Source organism: Carcharodon carcharias, chromosome 8 (genome assembly GCF_017639515.1).
Source record: "Carcharodon carcharias isolate sCarCar2 chromosome 8, sCarCar2.pri, whole genome shotgun sequence".
Taxonomy (NCBI): domain Eukaryota; kingdom Metazoa; phylum Chordata; class Chondrichthyes; order Lamniformes; family Lamnidae; genus Carcharodon; species Carcharodon carcharias.
The window spans coordinates 54,925,990-54,939,573 of NC_054474.1; the positions used below are offsets into that span (position 1 = coordinate 54,925,990).

General features: G+C 40.6%; 1 protein-coding gene across 1 annotated transcript in view; it reads left to right on the forward strand.

Annotated features, from left to right (window-relative positions):
- Positions 1–13,584, forward strand: part of slc23a1 (solute carrier family 23 member 1) — a 129,070-nt gene that overhangs the window by 60,021 nt on the left and 55,465 nt on the right. The window contains exons 2-4 of the mRNA XM_041194382.1: positions 4,633–4,716; positions 10,727–10,849; positions 11,891–12,048. Coding sequence (XP_041050316.1) covers positions 4,633–4,716; positions 10,727–10,849; positions 11,891–12,048 — 365 coding nt within the window. The remainder of the gene's footprint in view (positions 1–4,632; positions 4,717–10,726; positions 10,850–11,890; positions 12,049–13,584) is intronic.

Consider the following 13,584-nt stretch of genomic DNA (forward strand, 5'->3'; position numbering starts at 1 on the left):
ATTTCCCATTTCAGATACCCAAGTATAGCGTGAAGGGCTAATGTTACATCTGTAAATACAGTCTACAAGAGCAATGATGTAAGCTCACATGACAAGAGTAGGCTGAGAAAGAGCTCTGTGAAATCTTGTGCTAAGCTTTGTACTGTACCTAGTTAGTATGTTCAATAAAAGGTAAAGTTTACCTCTAGCAGTCTCTAATCCTGACCAAGGGCAACCTTATCCAAGACCCACAATGATGATAACAGACCAAGAACTGTAACCTGCTCTGACAGTGGAGGAAGAGAAAAAAAACACTGGAACTGAAGTTACAACATTACTTGATTTCACAGTCTCGGCTCGTAGCTCTGATACAGATACTGTGTGTAATTTAGAGAATAGGCTAGATGCGAGATCTGCATGAGTTGAGCCATGGGCACAAGTTGCAGCAGTTAGTGCAGGGGAAAGAATTGGTTGGGAGGCTCCCTGGAAGCTGAGGTTGCTTATCACTTCTGCATGATGATGCTGATTGGGTCAGACTACACTGAAAGATTAACGGTTTACACATCAAAATGCTTGGTGCATTGAAGTCTTATAGAAAACCAGAGATCAATGCTAAGGGACATGGAGTCCAGCACTAAATTGGTGCAGAGCTGGAAGTCTATCCTTTCCAATATGGAATGTGTGTCTTACACCCATCAGCACACTTATGGAATGCAAAGATTCTGTGTCTGAAGAATGATGTCTCAGCTTCTAATGTAATGCAAGCAACATCCACCCTATGGCTGAATGCTATAATGGAAGCTCACTCTTTCAAGAGGGAAGGATAAGTAGTTCTGCCTCTGCATAGATGGCCTCATGATCTCTCTTATACAGCAATGTTCTGCAAGCTGAAAGAGCAGCTTGGAAGGAGCCGAGCATACAAAAGCTCAAGCCGCAGTCACCTTGACAACCACAGGCAATGCGGTCCTTGTTCTGCACTGAGGCTGCAGTTGTTGCTGCTGCAGGTGATAACCTTGTTGAAATGCAGACAACTTGAACAATGGTTATTCCTGAAGTTCAAGTAAGAGAATTGCTCCCTAAATGCCCTCCTGAGGGTCTGTATTCGGTTAACTGCCAGAACTGTGTACATACAGTAAAGGGTTCAAGCCAGGAGCTGTCTCTGCTTCCTGGTGCACATGTTCTGACCAACACTAGACTGATCCCTAGGTGTGAGTGATGTGTTCTCTTACATCATAACTGTGGGCGGTACTGGACTCAGTCCCACGCAAGGCCCTGCCAGACCCTCATGCTACAGCTGTTGGCTTCAGATCCAAGACGTGAATGTAATACAATTCCTGTACAGTGTCCCCAGTGGAGCACATCTCATTGCTAAAGTTGAAATAGGAGTGTCTTACTCACCTCGATGTGGCCTCTTCAGTTGCATTTTTTTTCTACCACTTCCTAACAAGGGTGCAGAGTAATTCCCAAACAAGGATCATTGTTCCCTTTTTAGCACAGGACACAATGCTAAACCTTTCAGCTTCCAATTGTAAAAGACAATGAGTACTGAGCAGTAATATTATGGCCTGAATCTCCTGTTTGGTGTGCGGGGCCCGCCCCCGCACACCAACGTGTAAGATGATGCACGGTGAAGTCAGGCGTGTGTCCTGACGTCACTGCGCGTCATTCTGATCTTCAGTTCGGCGGGCGCACACTGGAGACGGCTGCGCACACGCTGAACTGTCAAAGGCCTGTTAAGGCCATTAATCAACTAATTGAGGCACTTGTCAGGGCTGCCTGTCCAACCTCATAAAATGGCTGCGCAATCGCTTGCTTGCTCCTGCCCAGCCCACCCGATGGGGAGAAAATTCTCCCCTACGGGAGATAAAAAATCCCAACCATTAAACATACTTTAAGAAAGCTCTCTGGTTTAAGGATTTGAATGTGGCAAGCACTGTTGTCTGCTGACACCAGCTCAGAAGGATAAGTACACTGTGATGTTTTGGAGTAAAGCTTTGAAGCCATACCTCTCCCATTTTCCCCATTCAGGTTCTTCTCTTGCAGTGAATCAATAGCACCTGAAATTTAGTTGACTAAAAAGAGGAAAATCAAAGCCTAATTTTGGGATCTTAATAGATAGGCTTTGATAGCTCTTTGGTGATCTTTGTATCTATTTTGCCCCCTTAAATGAGAAAAACTGAATCACTGAAAATAGGTGTGATGGGTGGTGGTGGAGGTCTCTGTCACTGATTAAGTTGTCCTCCTTTTATTAGACAACAGGAAAAGTGGACAAACAGCGTTTAGGAGTCTGTTTATCACTTTGTTTTTTTACTAAATAGCCAGTCAAACATGCCTGCAGACGAGGTTAACCTACTGACTGATCATTTATGCCATTGGCTGGGGAATGAATCCAAATTAATCAGCTGGCTGGAGAAAGAGCCAGGCAATATAATGACTAAATGCAAGTCATGTCATTCTTGGACCTGGTGTTAGCCATGCTTTGAAAGTACTTTAAGTCTACCTACTGGCATAAGTTTTTTTTGGTAGTCTTTCTGATTTACTAAACTGGTATCATGTCTTATTCCTCCTTTTTCTGAAATCCCCTCATCTTGAGATCAAACTATTCTCAATATTCCTCCCCACATTTGCACCCCCCCCAATGCTTTTTTATATTTGCTTTCAAATAGATGAGCTATACTCCCTGTTTGGAATGAGGTATGATGAGCATAAGTGAGGTGGTGTGATTTAACATACTGTTATGCTAGTTACAAATGAAAGATAGGCTGGCAACTTATTTCCATTTGAGATTGAAAACCTTTAAACTGTCAAAACCATTAACTTGGTCTGAGTTATTAAGAACTGTGGTTAAGGTTCAAAGGTTCAAGCAAGAAGTTAATTTTTTACCAGAAGAGGAAAAAATGCAGTTTTCAACACTAAGTCAAAAGCATTAGTGCCTCTTGTAGCGCTGCTGTTTTTTTTATTTCTCGTGTCAATAAGGTGGTATTTAAGAATATCCTAGATTGAAGGCTATTTTAAGGGTAATATACCTCATCTTTTGGGTATATTGTTTCAACATCTAATTTAAGCAGGGTTTGTTTTTGTTGAAATAAATAATTCCCAAAATAGCTAGCTGTAGGAAATCATTTTTATTTTTAAATAGTGAAATGGAAAAGGTCATGAAGTGGAATAGGAAGCAATTATTTTGTTTCTTCAGCACTTTTACTCTCACTGCGCTCTGTGAACTGAAGTTTTGGTGTATAGCTGAATGAAGGTCACATCTTTTGGATTCCTCCTGTGACCTCTAGGTCTATTTCAGAAAGAAACAATAATTTGTTTTTTTCCTAAAATGATTTAATTGATCTACTCAAATGTTTAAATATTGCTTGTACATTCAATTTTTCTACTTGTTTTATCATGCGGCACAACTTCAAGTTTTGCATTTAATGTATCCATAATTCTCTAATTTGAGAGTGTGATTACTGCATTCTGGGATCATCTTGAACTTGCAGAACTGTGGTTATAAAGCCACTGAGATGTGATCTGAATGGACACAAATCTAAGAATTGTCCTAAATTTAGTTTTGTGAAATACAAGTTCCAACTTTGGACCTGCTGTAAATAGAAGATGGGTTGGGAAAGTTAACGTTTGTAATACATTTTCGTTGGTTAGGTTCCTGGAAGGCAACTAAAATTCTCAGGAAGTTGTATGATCAATCTTGAGTCTTTCCTCATTTTTACTACCTGGAAGAAGGAGGAATATCTGCACATTCACAAATGATATCTGACCATGCTATAATTTGGATCCAAGATGAGAGAGGGCTGTTGCACACTTTTTTTTTAATTGAGGAAATGAAAGCTTGGACTGGGAGATATACTTTCTTTTACAATTATACTGCCCATGTTTCAATTCTGAACTAATTTCAATGCTACAGCAAAGTAAGGTGTGTAATATAATTGCAGAGAAAACTAGCCTTAATTCAACACCTGGAGTTGGATGTCTCCAACTTGAGATAGACTTCATCTACAACTACAATTTTGACCTTTGAACGTTTTGTATCATTTTGGCTTTGAAATGGTTGCTGTAAGACCACAATTGGCACAAGACTAACTATCTTTGAAGCTTATAAGCTTGGGTGACCCAGACCACAAATTTCTAACATCAGAAAAAAGCTGGAAGTCCCATTGACCTAATGGCAGGAATTTAATCAGTAACTTAAAAGCTCATGAGCAGTTGTTTTGAAAACAATGCTTGCATCGAGATCTCCTTTTTAAAAAAATCTCGGTCTGACCTGGCAGTATCATATTTTGAGTCACTTGCACAGCTCTAAAATGGTGTCTGTGTTAAGCGTAAGCTACCCTGTATTCCAATTCCTTTATCTGGGGGCCACATCTTTCTAGGTTGATGTACTTGTACAAAGGTAACTGATATATCCAAAAACTTGTAATAATAACTGTTGCTTTGTTACTGTCTATACTGTTGCAATGAATTGTTGTTGAATTCTTTCTCTGGTCATTTCAAAAGAATCAGACATTTGTTTATAATGTAGAAAAATTGTAAAGAACGTTAATTGCACAGCAGCCACATGGTTCACAGAACCTTGTATTTTATGTTGTATTCGTATGTTCTGTCTTTACTGAATTTCTATCTAAATCATGTTCAAATTCTCTGAAACAGAATGGAATTTCAGTTCCTGCTTATGAAGAGATGCCTGAAATCAGCATACCTGTTACTGGAAGATTTCATAGTAACAGTGACATGGTAAGATGTAAACTAAATTGTATTCTGGTACAGCACAGAAGGAGACCATCTGTCCCAATGTGTCTTTGATGGTTCTTTGAAAGAGCAATTTAATTTAGTCCCACATACAGCTTTTTCTCCATAACCCTGCAAATTAGTCCTTTCCAGTTAGTACCTGGATGGTGGAATCAGATTTCATAAGAACTTTCAAAAGTCATGTTCCAAATCTTTAGCACCCCTCAGTGGAATAGGTGGGTGAATTCTCTTCCTTTCCCCTATAGTTCCTTTGCCAATTATTTTACATCTATGACCTTTGATTACCAACCCACTTGCCAGAGTTTTCCAGCCACTCTGCTGGAAAATGCTGGAAATGCTCAGCAGGTCTGGCAGCATCAATGGAGAAAGAAAGAGTTAATGATTCAGGTCATGACCTTTTCATCAGAAATGGGAGAAAAGTTAGAAATATTATAACTTGGGAAATAGGGGAGGGTGGGGGAAGGGGTAGTGATGAAAGAATGGCCTGAAACCATCAACGACATGCCTGTTGCTATAGGAGTGTATTGGGCATGTGGAGATGAGTGATTTCCCAAGAGGACATCTTGTAGAAAGGAACTAGAGTCCTAATCTCTAAAGAGATGTGAAAGAAATGCTGAAGCGCATCTGTGCAAGCCATCAAGGAATTGGGCCTAGTCTGAGGAAGGCAAGAGAAGTGCTGTATTGGTCAAACATGAGGAAATATATTAAGGACCACATCAGCTAGTGCGGTGCTTGTAATGAACATCAAGCTAAAAGAGGTATTCATGACATCACAGGTCATGGGTGAAGCTTGGAGTAGACCTTTCTTTGCTTAGCTTGTCCTCTTGGCATGCACCATACTCTGATAACCATTTTGAACAGCTTCATGCAAGTCTGCGAGGCTCATGCTGCTGCATGTAGCACCAGTGCCCAACGCTTCACATTAACCTGATGCTGTCATCCTGCAGTCATCATTCCAACATTCACAAACCATTCTTCTTACCCTGTGACTTGATGGTGGCAAACTTGTCGGTGTAGAGTGATTCATCAGAATCTTTGACCGACATTACTCCTGCAACCATCATGTAAGCTTACTTTTCTTTCCAGCAAAACACTTGCATGCAGAGTGGTTCAGCTTCTTGCAGTTAGAGCATGCTTTTCCCAAGCTGGACATGCTGCCTTTTCTTTTGTGTGGCGTCTTCTGCAATATTTACATCCACTACTCTGGCCCTGATCTTTCTGCTGGACCTTCTGTAAATTGTCTAGTATGGAAGGTTGCATTGTCAGAAGATATGTGTTGGAGGGACTAAAAGAATGAAATGGAGTCCTTACAAGTGGTGTGGTGTGAGGAAGTGTAGTTAGGATTACTGTAATGGTGGGCCTATCCCCAAAATGGAAGCAGAAGTCAAGGAAAGGAAGAATTGAAGGTAAATCATGTGGAGGTGAGAGAAGAGTGAAAATTGGAACCAAAGTTGATGAAATTTACCAGTTCAGGGAAATAGCAGAGAATAACACTAATACAGTGAGGAAGGGGGCCTGAATAGGACTGGAGCAAAATTGTTCCACTTGAAAAGCAGACAAAGTTCTGATTCATATGGGTTCCCAGAGAAATATCTTTTATTTGTCTATGCATGTATTTTATGTGAATTTCCAGAAAGCTTTTGATAAGGTTCCAGAGAAGACACTGTTAGCTAAAATTAAAACTCATGGAATTGAACGCAATTATTCATAGCGCAGATGGAAAATATTTAGTCCAACGTTTTTGAAGGAGTCATATGTGTTGTGGATAAAGGGGAACTGATGGATGTATTGTACTTAGATTTCCAGAAGGCATTTGATAAGGGGCCACATCAAAGGTTATTGCGGAAACTAAAAGCTCATGGGTGTAACATATTAGCCTGGATAGAGGATTGGCTAGATAACAGGAAACAGTTGGCATAATTGGTCATTTTCTGGTTGGCAGAATATAGCAATTGGTGTGCCACAGGGATCAGTGCTGAGGTCTCAACCTTTTACAATTTATATAAATGACTTGTATGAAGGGTTTGGTTGTTAAATTTGCTGATGATACAAAGGTAGGAAAGTAATTTGTGAAGAGGATGCAGGAAGGCTACAAAGAGACATAGTTTGAGTGAGTGGGCAAAGATCTGGCAAATGGAGTATAATGTGGGAAAATGTGAAATTGTCTACTTTGGCAGGAAGAATAAGAAAGAGGCATATTATCCAAATGGTGAGAGGTTGCAATGTTGCAGAGGTCTAGAGATTTCAGAGGGATCTGGGTGTCCTAGTGCATGAATCACAAAAGGCTAGTATGCAGGTACAGTATGTAATTAGGAAAGCTAATGGAATGTTATCATCTATTGTGAGGGGAATTGAATACAAAAGTAGGGAGGTTATCCTTCAGTTGTACAGGGCACTGGTGAGACCACACCTGCAGTGTTGTGTACAGCATTGGTCGTCTTATTTAAGGGAGGGTAAATGTGTTAGAAGCAGTTCAGAGAAGGTTTACTAGACTAATACCAGGAGGCATGGGTTGTCTAATGAGGAAATGTTGGGCCTAGGCTGTTTCCTAAATAATCTTTTCAAAGGCTGCCCATGTCTCCATTATATTTCTACCTGCCAATCTTTGACTCAAATTTAACTGGATCAGTTAATTTCCTCAATTCAGTTAATTTAACTCTCCTCCAGTTGTTTATCTACTTCGTGTCACTTCTTGTCCTCCTCCTGTGGCATCCTTCACTTGACCCACTTCATTTGTCAGAAGAGACCCAGCAATGTCTCCTTCCTCATTGGGCAGGAAACATTGATCAAGAAAATTCCCCTTAGCATACTTCAGAAATTCCTCCTCTTCTCTGCCCTTAACACAATTGCTGCCCATTCAATATTGAGGTCATTAAAGTCTCCCATTATCATTGCCCTATAGTTCTTGAACTGGCACAAAGATAGATTAGGTGGTAGAAAACAGCAATGAGTTTGTATTCTAGTTGGATAGGAGTGACTTGTGGTGTCCCACAAGACCTGAAGTATTCATTACATTTATTAATGATTTTGTCTACAGCAAACTTGGATGTGACACTAAGGTGGTGGAGTGTAGATGAAAGCATAAAATGAACATTGGCAGATTAGATGAATGGCTAGAATGGTGATAGATGGACTTCAATGCAAGTAAATGTAAGGTCATCCATTTTGAACCAAAAGAAAGGATAGGTCTGAGAAATATTTATTGTATTATGCAGTGCTGTCTATTTTCAATGGGGATTAATTAGTTGGGTGAGAGATATGCAGCGGTAGAAGAAACAAGCTCTTCTTGATTTCTGTCAAATCTTTGAACCACTTTGCTGTCAACGTGATGACTTTCTAACTGGGTGGGTAGGAAAAATGTGAATTAGTTAACAAGAGGATAAAGCAATAGTTGATGCTAAAATGATGAGCTGCCATTTTTCTCAATCTGATGCTTACCAAAATACTGCAAGATATCAAATGTTCATGATCATTTGAAATGTAAGTCAGTTCTCCTAACTCATTTGCCAACAGGGATAAGCTGCAAAATATTTGGTTGCAATGGCCTTCCATAATCTTGCTGTTCTCTTAAAACCTGCAGTGTCTCAGCAAGTAAATGAACAGAATATTTTCGTGTTAGCTCTTACAAATAATGAGGCAAATAAGGCTAAGCAGAAATATTAAGTGGGGTGGATGTTGCATCATTATAGTTTACTGCAGTACACTTGGAATGGAGGAATGCATCCACCATCCCAAACAAAAACAGAATTACCTGGAAAAACTCAGCAGGTCTGGCAGCATCAGCGGAGAAGAAAAGAGTTGACATTTCAAGTCCTCATGACCCTTCAACAGAACTAGGTGAATCCAAGGAGAGGGGTGAAGTTTAAGGTGGGGGGTGGGTGGGGGAGGGGAGAGAAGTGGAGGGGGGTGGTGTGGTTGTAGGGACAAGCAAGCAGTGATAGGAGCAGATAATCAAAAGATGTCACAGACAAAAGAACAAAAGAACGCAGAGGTGTTGAAGGTAGTGATATTATCTAAATGAATGTGCTAATTAAGAATGGATGGTCGGGAAATCAAGGTACAGCTCTAGTGGGGGTATGGTGGAAAGGCTAGCAGGGCATAAAAGATTTAAAAATAATAGAAATAGGTGGGAAAAGAAAAATCTATATAAATTATTGGAAAAAAACAAAAGGAAGGGGGAAGAAACGGAAAGAGGGTGGGGATGGAGGAGGGGGTTCAAGATCTAAAGTTGTTGATATCAATATTCAGTCTGGAAGGCTGTAAAGTGCCTAGTCGGAAGATGAGGTGCTGTTCCTCCAGTTTGCGTTGGGCTTCACTGGAACAATGCAGCAAGCCAAGGACAGACATGTGGGCAAGAGAGCAGTGGGCAAGAGAGCAGGGTGGAGTGTTAAAATGACCATCGACAGGGAGGTTTGGGTCATTCTTGCAGACAGACCACAGGTGTTCTGCAAAGCAGTCACTCGGTTTACGTTTGGTCTCTCCAATGTAGAGGAGACCGCATTGGGAGCAACGAATGCAGTAGACTAAGTTGGGTGAAATGCAAGTGAAATGCTGCTTCACTTGAAAGGAGTGTTTGGGCCCTTGGACGGTGAGGAGAGAGGAAGTAAAGGGGCAGGTGTTGCATCTTTTGCGTGGGCATGGGGAGGTGCCATAGGTGGGAGTTGAGGAGTAGGGGGTGATGGAGGAGTGGACCAGGGTGTCCCGGAGGGAATGATCCCTATGGAATGCCACCGGGGGGGGGGGGGGTGAAGGGAAGATGTGTTTGGTGGTGGCATCATGCTGGAGTTGGCGGAAATGGTGGAGGATGATCCTTTGAATGCGGAGGCTGGTGGGGTGATAAGTGAGGACAAGGGGGACCCTATCATGTTTCTGGGAGAGAGAAGAAGGCATGAGGGCGGATGCGCGGGAGATGGGCCGGACACGGTTGAGGGCCCTGTCAACCACCGTGGGTGGAAAACCTCGGTTAAGGAAGAAGGAGGACATGTCAGAGGAACTGTTTTTGAAGGTAGCGTCATCAGAACAGATGCGACGGTGATGAAGGAACTGAGAGAATGGGATGGAGTCCTTACAGGAAGTGGGGTGTGAGGAGCTGTAGTCGAGGTAGCTGTGGGAGTCGGCAGGCTTGTAATGGATATTGGTGGACAGTCTATCACCAGAGTTTGAGACAGAGAGGTCAAGGAAGGGAAGGGAAGTGTCAGAGATGGACCACGTGAAAATGATGGAGGGGTGGAGATTGGAAGCAAAATTAATAAATTTTTCCAAGTCCCGATGAGAGCATGAAGCAGCACCGAAGTAATCATTGATGTACCGGAGAAAGAGTTGTAGAAGGGGGCCAGAGTAGGACTGGAACAAGGAATGTTGCACATACCCATAAAGAGACAGGCATAGCTGGGGCCCATGCGGGTACCCATAGCCACACCTTTTATTTGGAGGAAGTGAGAGGAGTTGAAGGAAAAATTGTTCAGTGTGAGAACAAGTTCAGCCAGATGGAGGAGAGTAGTGGTGGATGGGGATTGTTCACATCCCAATCTCATTGGTACACCATGATCCCTGCTTCAGACTGCTCATGATTTGTTGTCTTGAAGACAAAATTGGCTGGTTTATCATATCACCCTACACAGTTATCTTTGGAAGACCAGTTTTACTGCCTTATTTCCACCCACCACAGTTGAATGGCCTATTAATTCTTATTGATTAGGCCCGCACTTGAAGAAAGCTGGCAATGCTTTAGAAGCGTAGCCCCAGGATAAGATGCTGCATTCGGGAATTGTAGGGGGACAAACTAAATACCAAACTTCATTTGTTATGTTAATATAATTCCTTTCCTAACAGAGATCCTACGTTAGGAATTCATCTTTTATGTAATTTACTTTAGATATGAAATATCTAAAATCTATCTATTAAAAGTCTTATGCTGTATGTTTTGATATGAATTGCAACTGTACAATGACAGCTTGTGAGTAGAAACTATTACATTATTGCTACTGTTTCTCAGGATGATGCAATTAAAGTAAAAGCTCCAGCACAATCTACACTTCCTAAAAGTAATGGTTTCGATATGATCTATAAAGTAGAGGATATTCCTCCCTGGTACCTTTGCATTTTGCTTGGATTTCAGGTATTTTCCCTTTCTTTTGCTTGCTTGTTAGTTGTATAACTATTTTAAAACAAACAAAAATACACAAGAAGTAATTGTCAACTAAAAATGTTATCATAGGAAGTACAAGGAATCATTTTTGTCCTGGTCTCTAGCTTGTGTTTTGAAAGCTTCTTTTAGCTGTGTGCTTGTTTTAGAATATGTTGTCAGTGGAAATGCACTCCACCTGATTTATAACATTGCAATCTCATGAAAATTTCAGCAAGTCCTGCTTTTTGTTTTTGTACTAACTTCCCAATAGATTTGTTCATCAGTCAGATTAGTCTTTCATGACTATTCATCAGCTCATTCCCTTGACTTACGTTTTTAGCCTTACGTTTTTATCCTGCAATGTCCTTGCTGTAAGCCTTTTGTTGAAGAATTCCCAAGAGGGCGACCGAATGAACCTATTTCTCCCGGGAATGTTATAAATATCACTAGCATCATCTGTCTTTCAGGACAGGAGGTGGAGGTGATTCTGCCCTGATGGAGTATCTTCTAAAATTCTTAGATTTGCATTGTCGTGGTACTGCATGCCAACGTACCAACACATTGTGTGAACCTTCAACCTCCTACTCCATAGGACAATTTCCGATAGCTTCTATATCTTGATCAAACCCTTGGGGATAGATGGTGATTTGAGGTGAGCTATCTTATCACAAGGAATATTGAAAGTGAATTTATTTAGTCACATGTACTTGTAGGTTTAGTGTGATACTGAAAGACTTGGCAGCCTGCTTTCCTTTCATATGAGCATATGTCATATATACCGTTGTATGGGGAAAGTACTGTCAGAATGACATCCATTGGCAGCTGTCACATCCTTATGTTTGACTTGCCATATTTTTTTTAGAGGGGAAAGAAATATTGAAAACAGGAGGTATTTTTCTGAATCTCTATAGTTTGCATCTCAAATTTTTTTTGTTAATACCTTAAGTAATGATTTTTTTCCCCGTTCAAATACTTGGAAGAATTGCCTATTGATACAATATAGCTAAAAATCTTCTAATTTTGCTTTTCCAGCACTATTTGACGTGCTTTAGCGGAACCATAGCTGTACCTTTCCTACTGGCCGAATCACTCTGTGTTGGAAAAGATCAGCACACAGTTAGTCAGCTGATTGGCACTATTTTCACATGTGTGGGAATTACCACGCTTATTCAGACAACATTTGGGTGCAGGTTTGTAATGTCTATATTACATATACTATGTGAATTATTTTCTCTTTTGAGATCTTTGTATGTATTCTATAATGTGAAAATTAGAGAAACTTACAGAAAAATATACTTTTAATGAATGTTTAAGTAATTATTCACTTGGTTTTTATCAGCAGTCATTTTATTACCTGACTCTTGTTCTAGTTGCTTTCCTTAAAATGTAGATTATTTTCTCATTTGTTCAATCAATTGGTGATTTGCTTCTAGGGAAATTATTGACTGCTGTAGAACTCTGTCATTTGTTTTTCCTCTCTGACAAATCTTATAAGAATGAGTTTGCATTCATACTGGGCCCTTCAGGATGTCCCACAGCATTTTAAAATAATTTACTCTTAAGTACAGTTGCTGCTGCTTTTGAGACAAAGGCAACTATCAATTTCTATTTGGGAGGTTTTAATGTCCTCTTAATGGAGGTAAGGGTGTTGATTAGAAAATTCTTTCCTCTTTTAATCGGCACTGTTAAAAGTGAATTGAGTATTCATTTGTTGTACACCTACATCACTAGTTGTGGCTACATTCCAAAGGTCAATTCCATTGACTACCATTTTGGGACATTAATGCACGTTTTTCTATCATTCATACTCTGCTTTTGTCTCCATTCTTTCTTTCTTTTTTGCATGGACTCTCACTTGCCCTTTTAAAATCATAGAATCAATATGGCACAGAAGGAGGCCATTCAGCCCATTGAGTCTATGCCAGCTCTAATCTCCATAGCCCTACAAGCTTGTTTCCCTCAAGCGCCTATCCAATTTCCTTTGAAATCATTGATCATCTTTCCTTCCAACATCCTTCTAGGCTGCAAGTTGTAACTTATAACCAGTCACTTTTTTTTAAAGAAAGTTCTTCCTCATAGTTCCACCCCTGACCTCCACCCCACCCCCCTACCCCCATCAATCTTGTGCAATACCTTTAAATCTGTGTCCCCTAGTCCTTGTACCATCAACTAATGGGAACAGTTTTTCTTTGTCTACCTTATCTAAATCACTTAGAATCTTGTATACCTCTACCAAAATTTCCCTTCCTCCAAGAACAACAAACTAACATTTTGGCTAAAACTCCCCCAATCCAGGAACCATTCTGGTAAATCCCCACTGCATCGTCTTGAGGACCCTTGCATCCTTCCGAAGTGTGGTGACCAAAACTGCATGCACACATTCCCCTTCCACTCCAGTAAAAGATCCCACGGCACTATTTTGAAGAAGATCAGGGAAGTTATCCTGTCTGATATTTATCCTTCAGTCAACATCACAGAAACAAATTATCCAGTCATCACCACATTGCTATTTGTGGGAGTTTGCTGAGTGTATATTGGCTGCTGTGTTTCCTATGTTACAACAGATACTGTACTTCATTGACTTAAAGCCACTTGAGACAATAAGTGGTCATGAAAAGTGATGTATAAATACAAGCCTTTCTTTCCTTTGTTCTTTCTCTCTCCTCCCACATCAACCCAAGCCTGAGGGAATTTCTTCAATTACTGAATCAGCTGAACTTCCATTG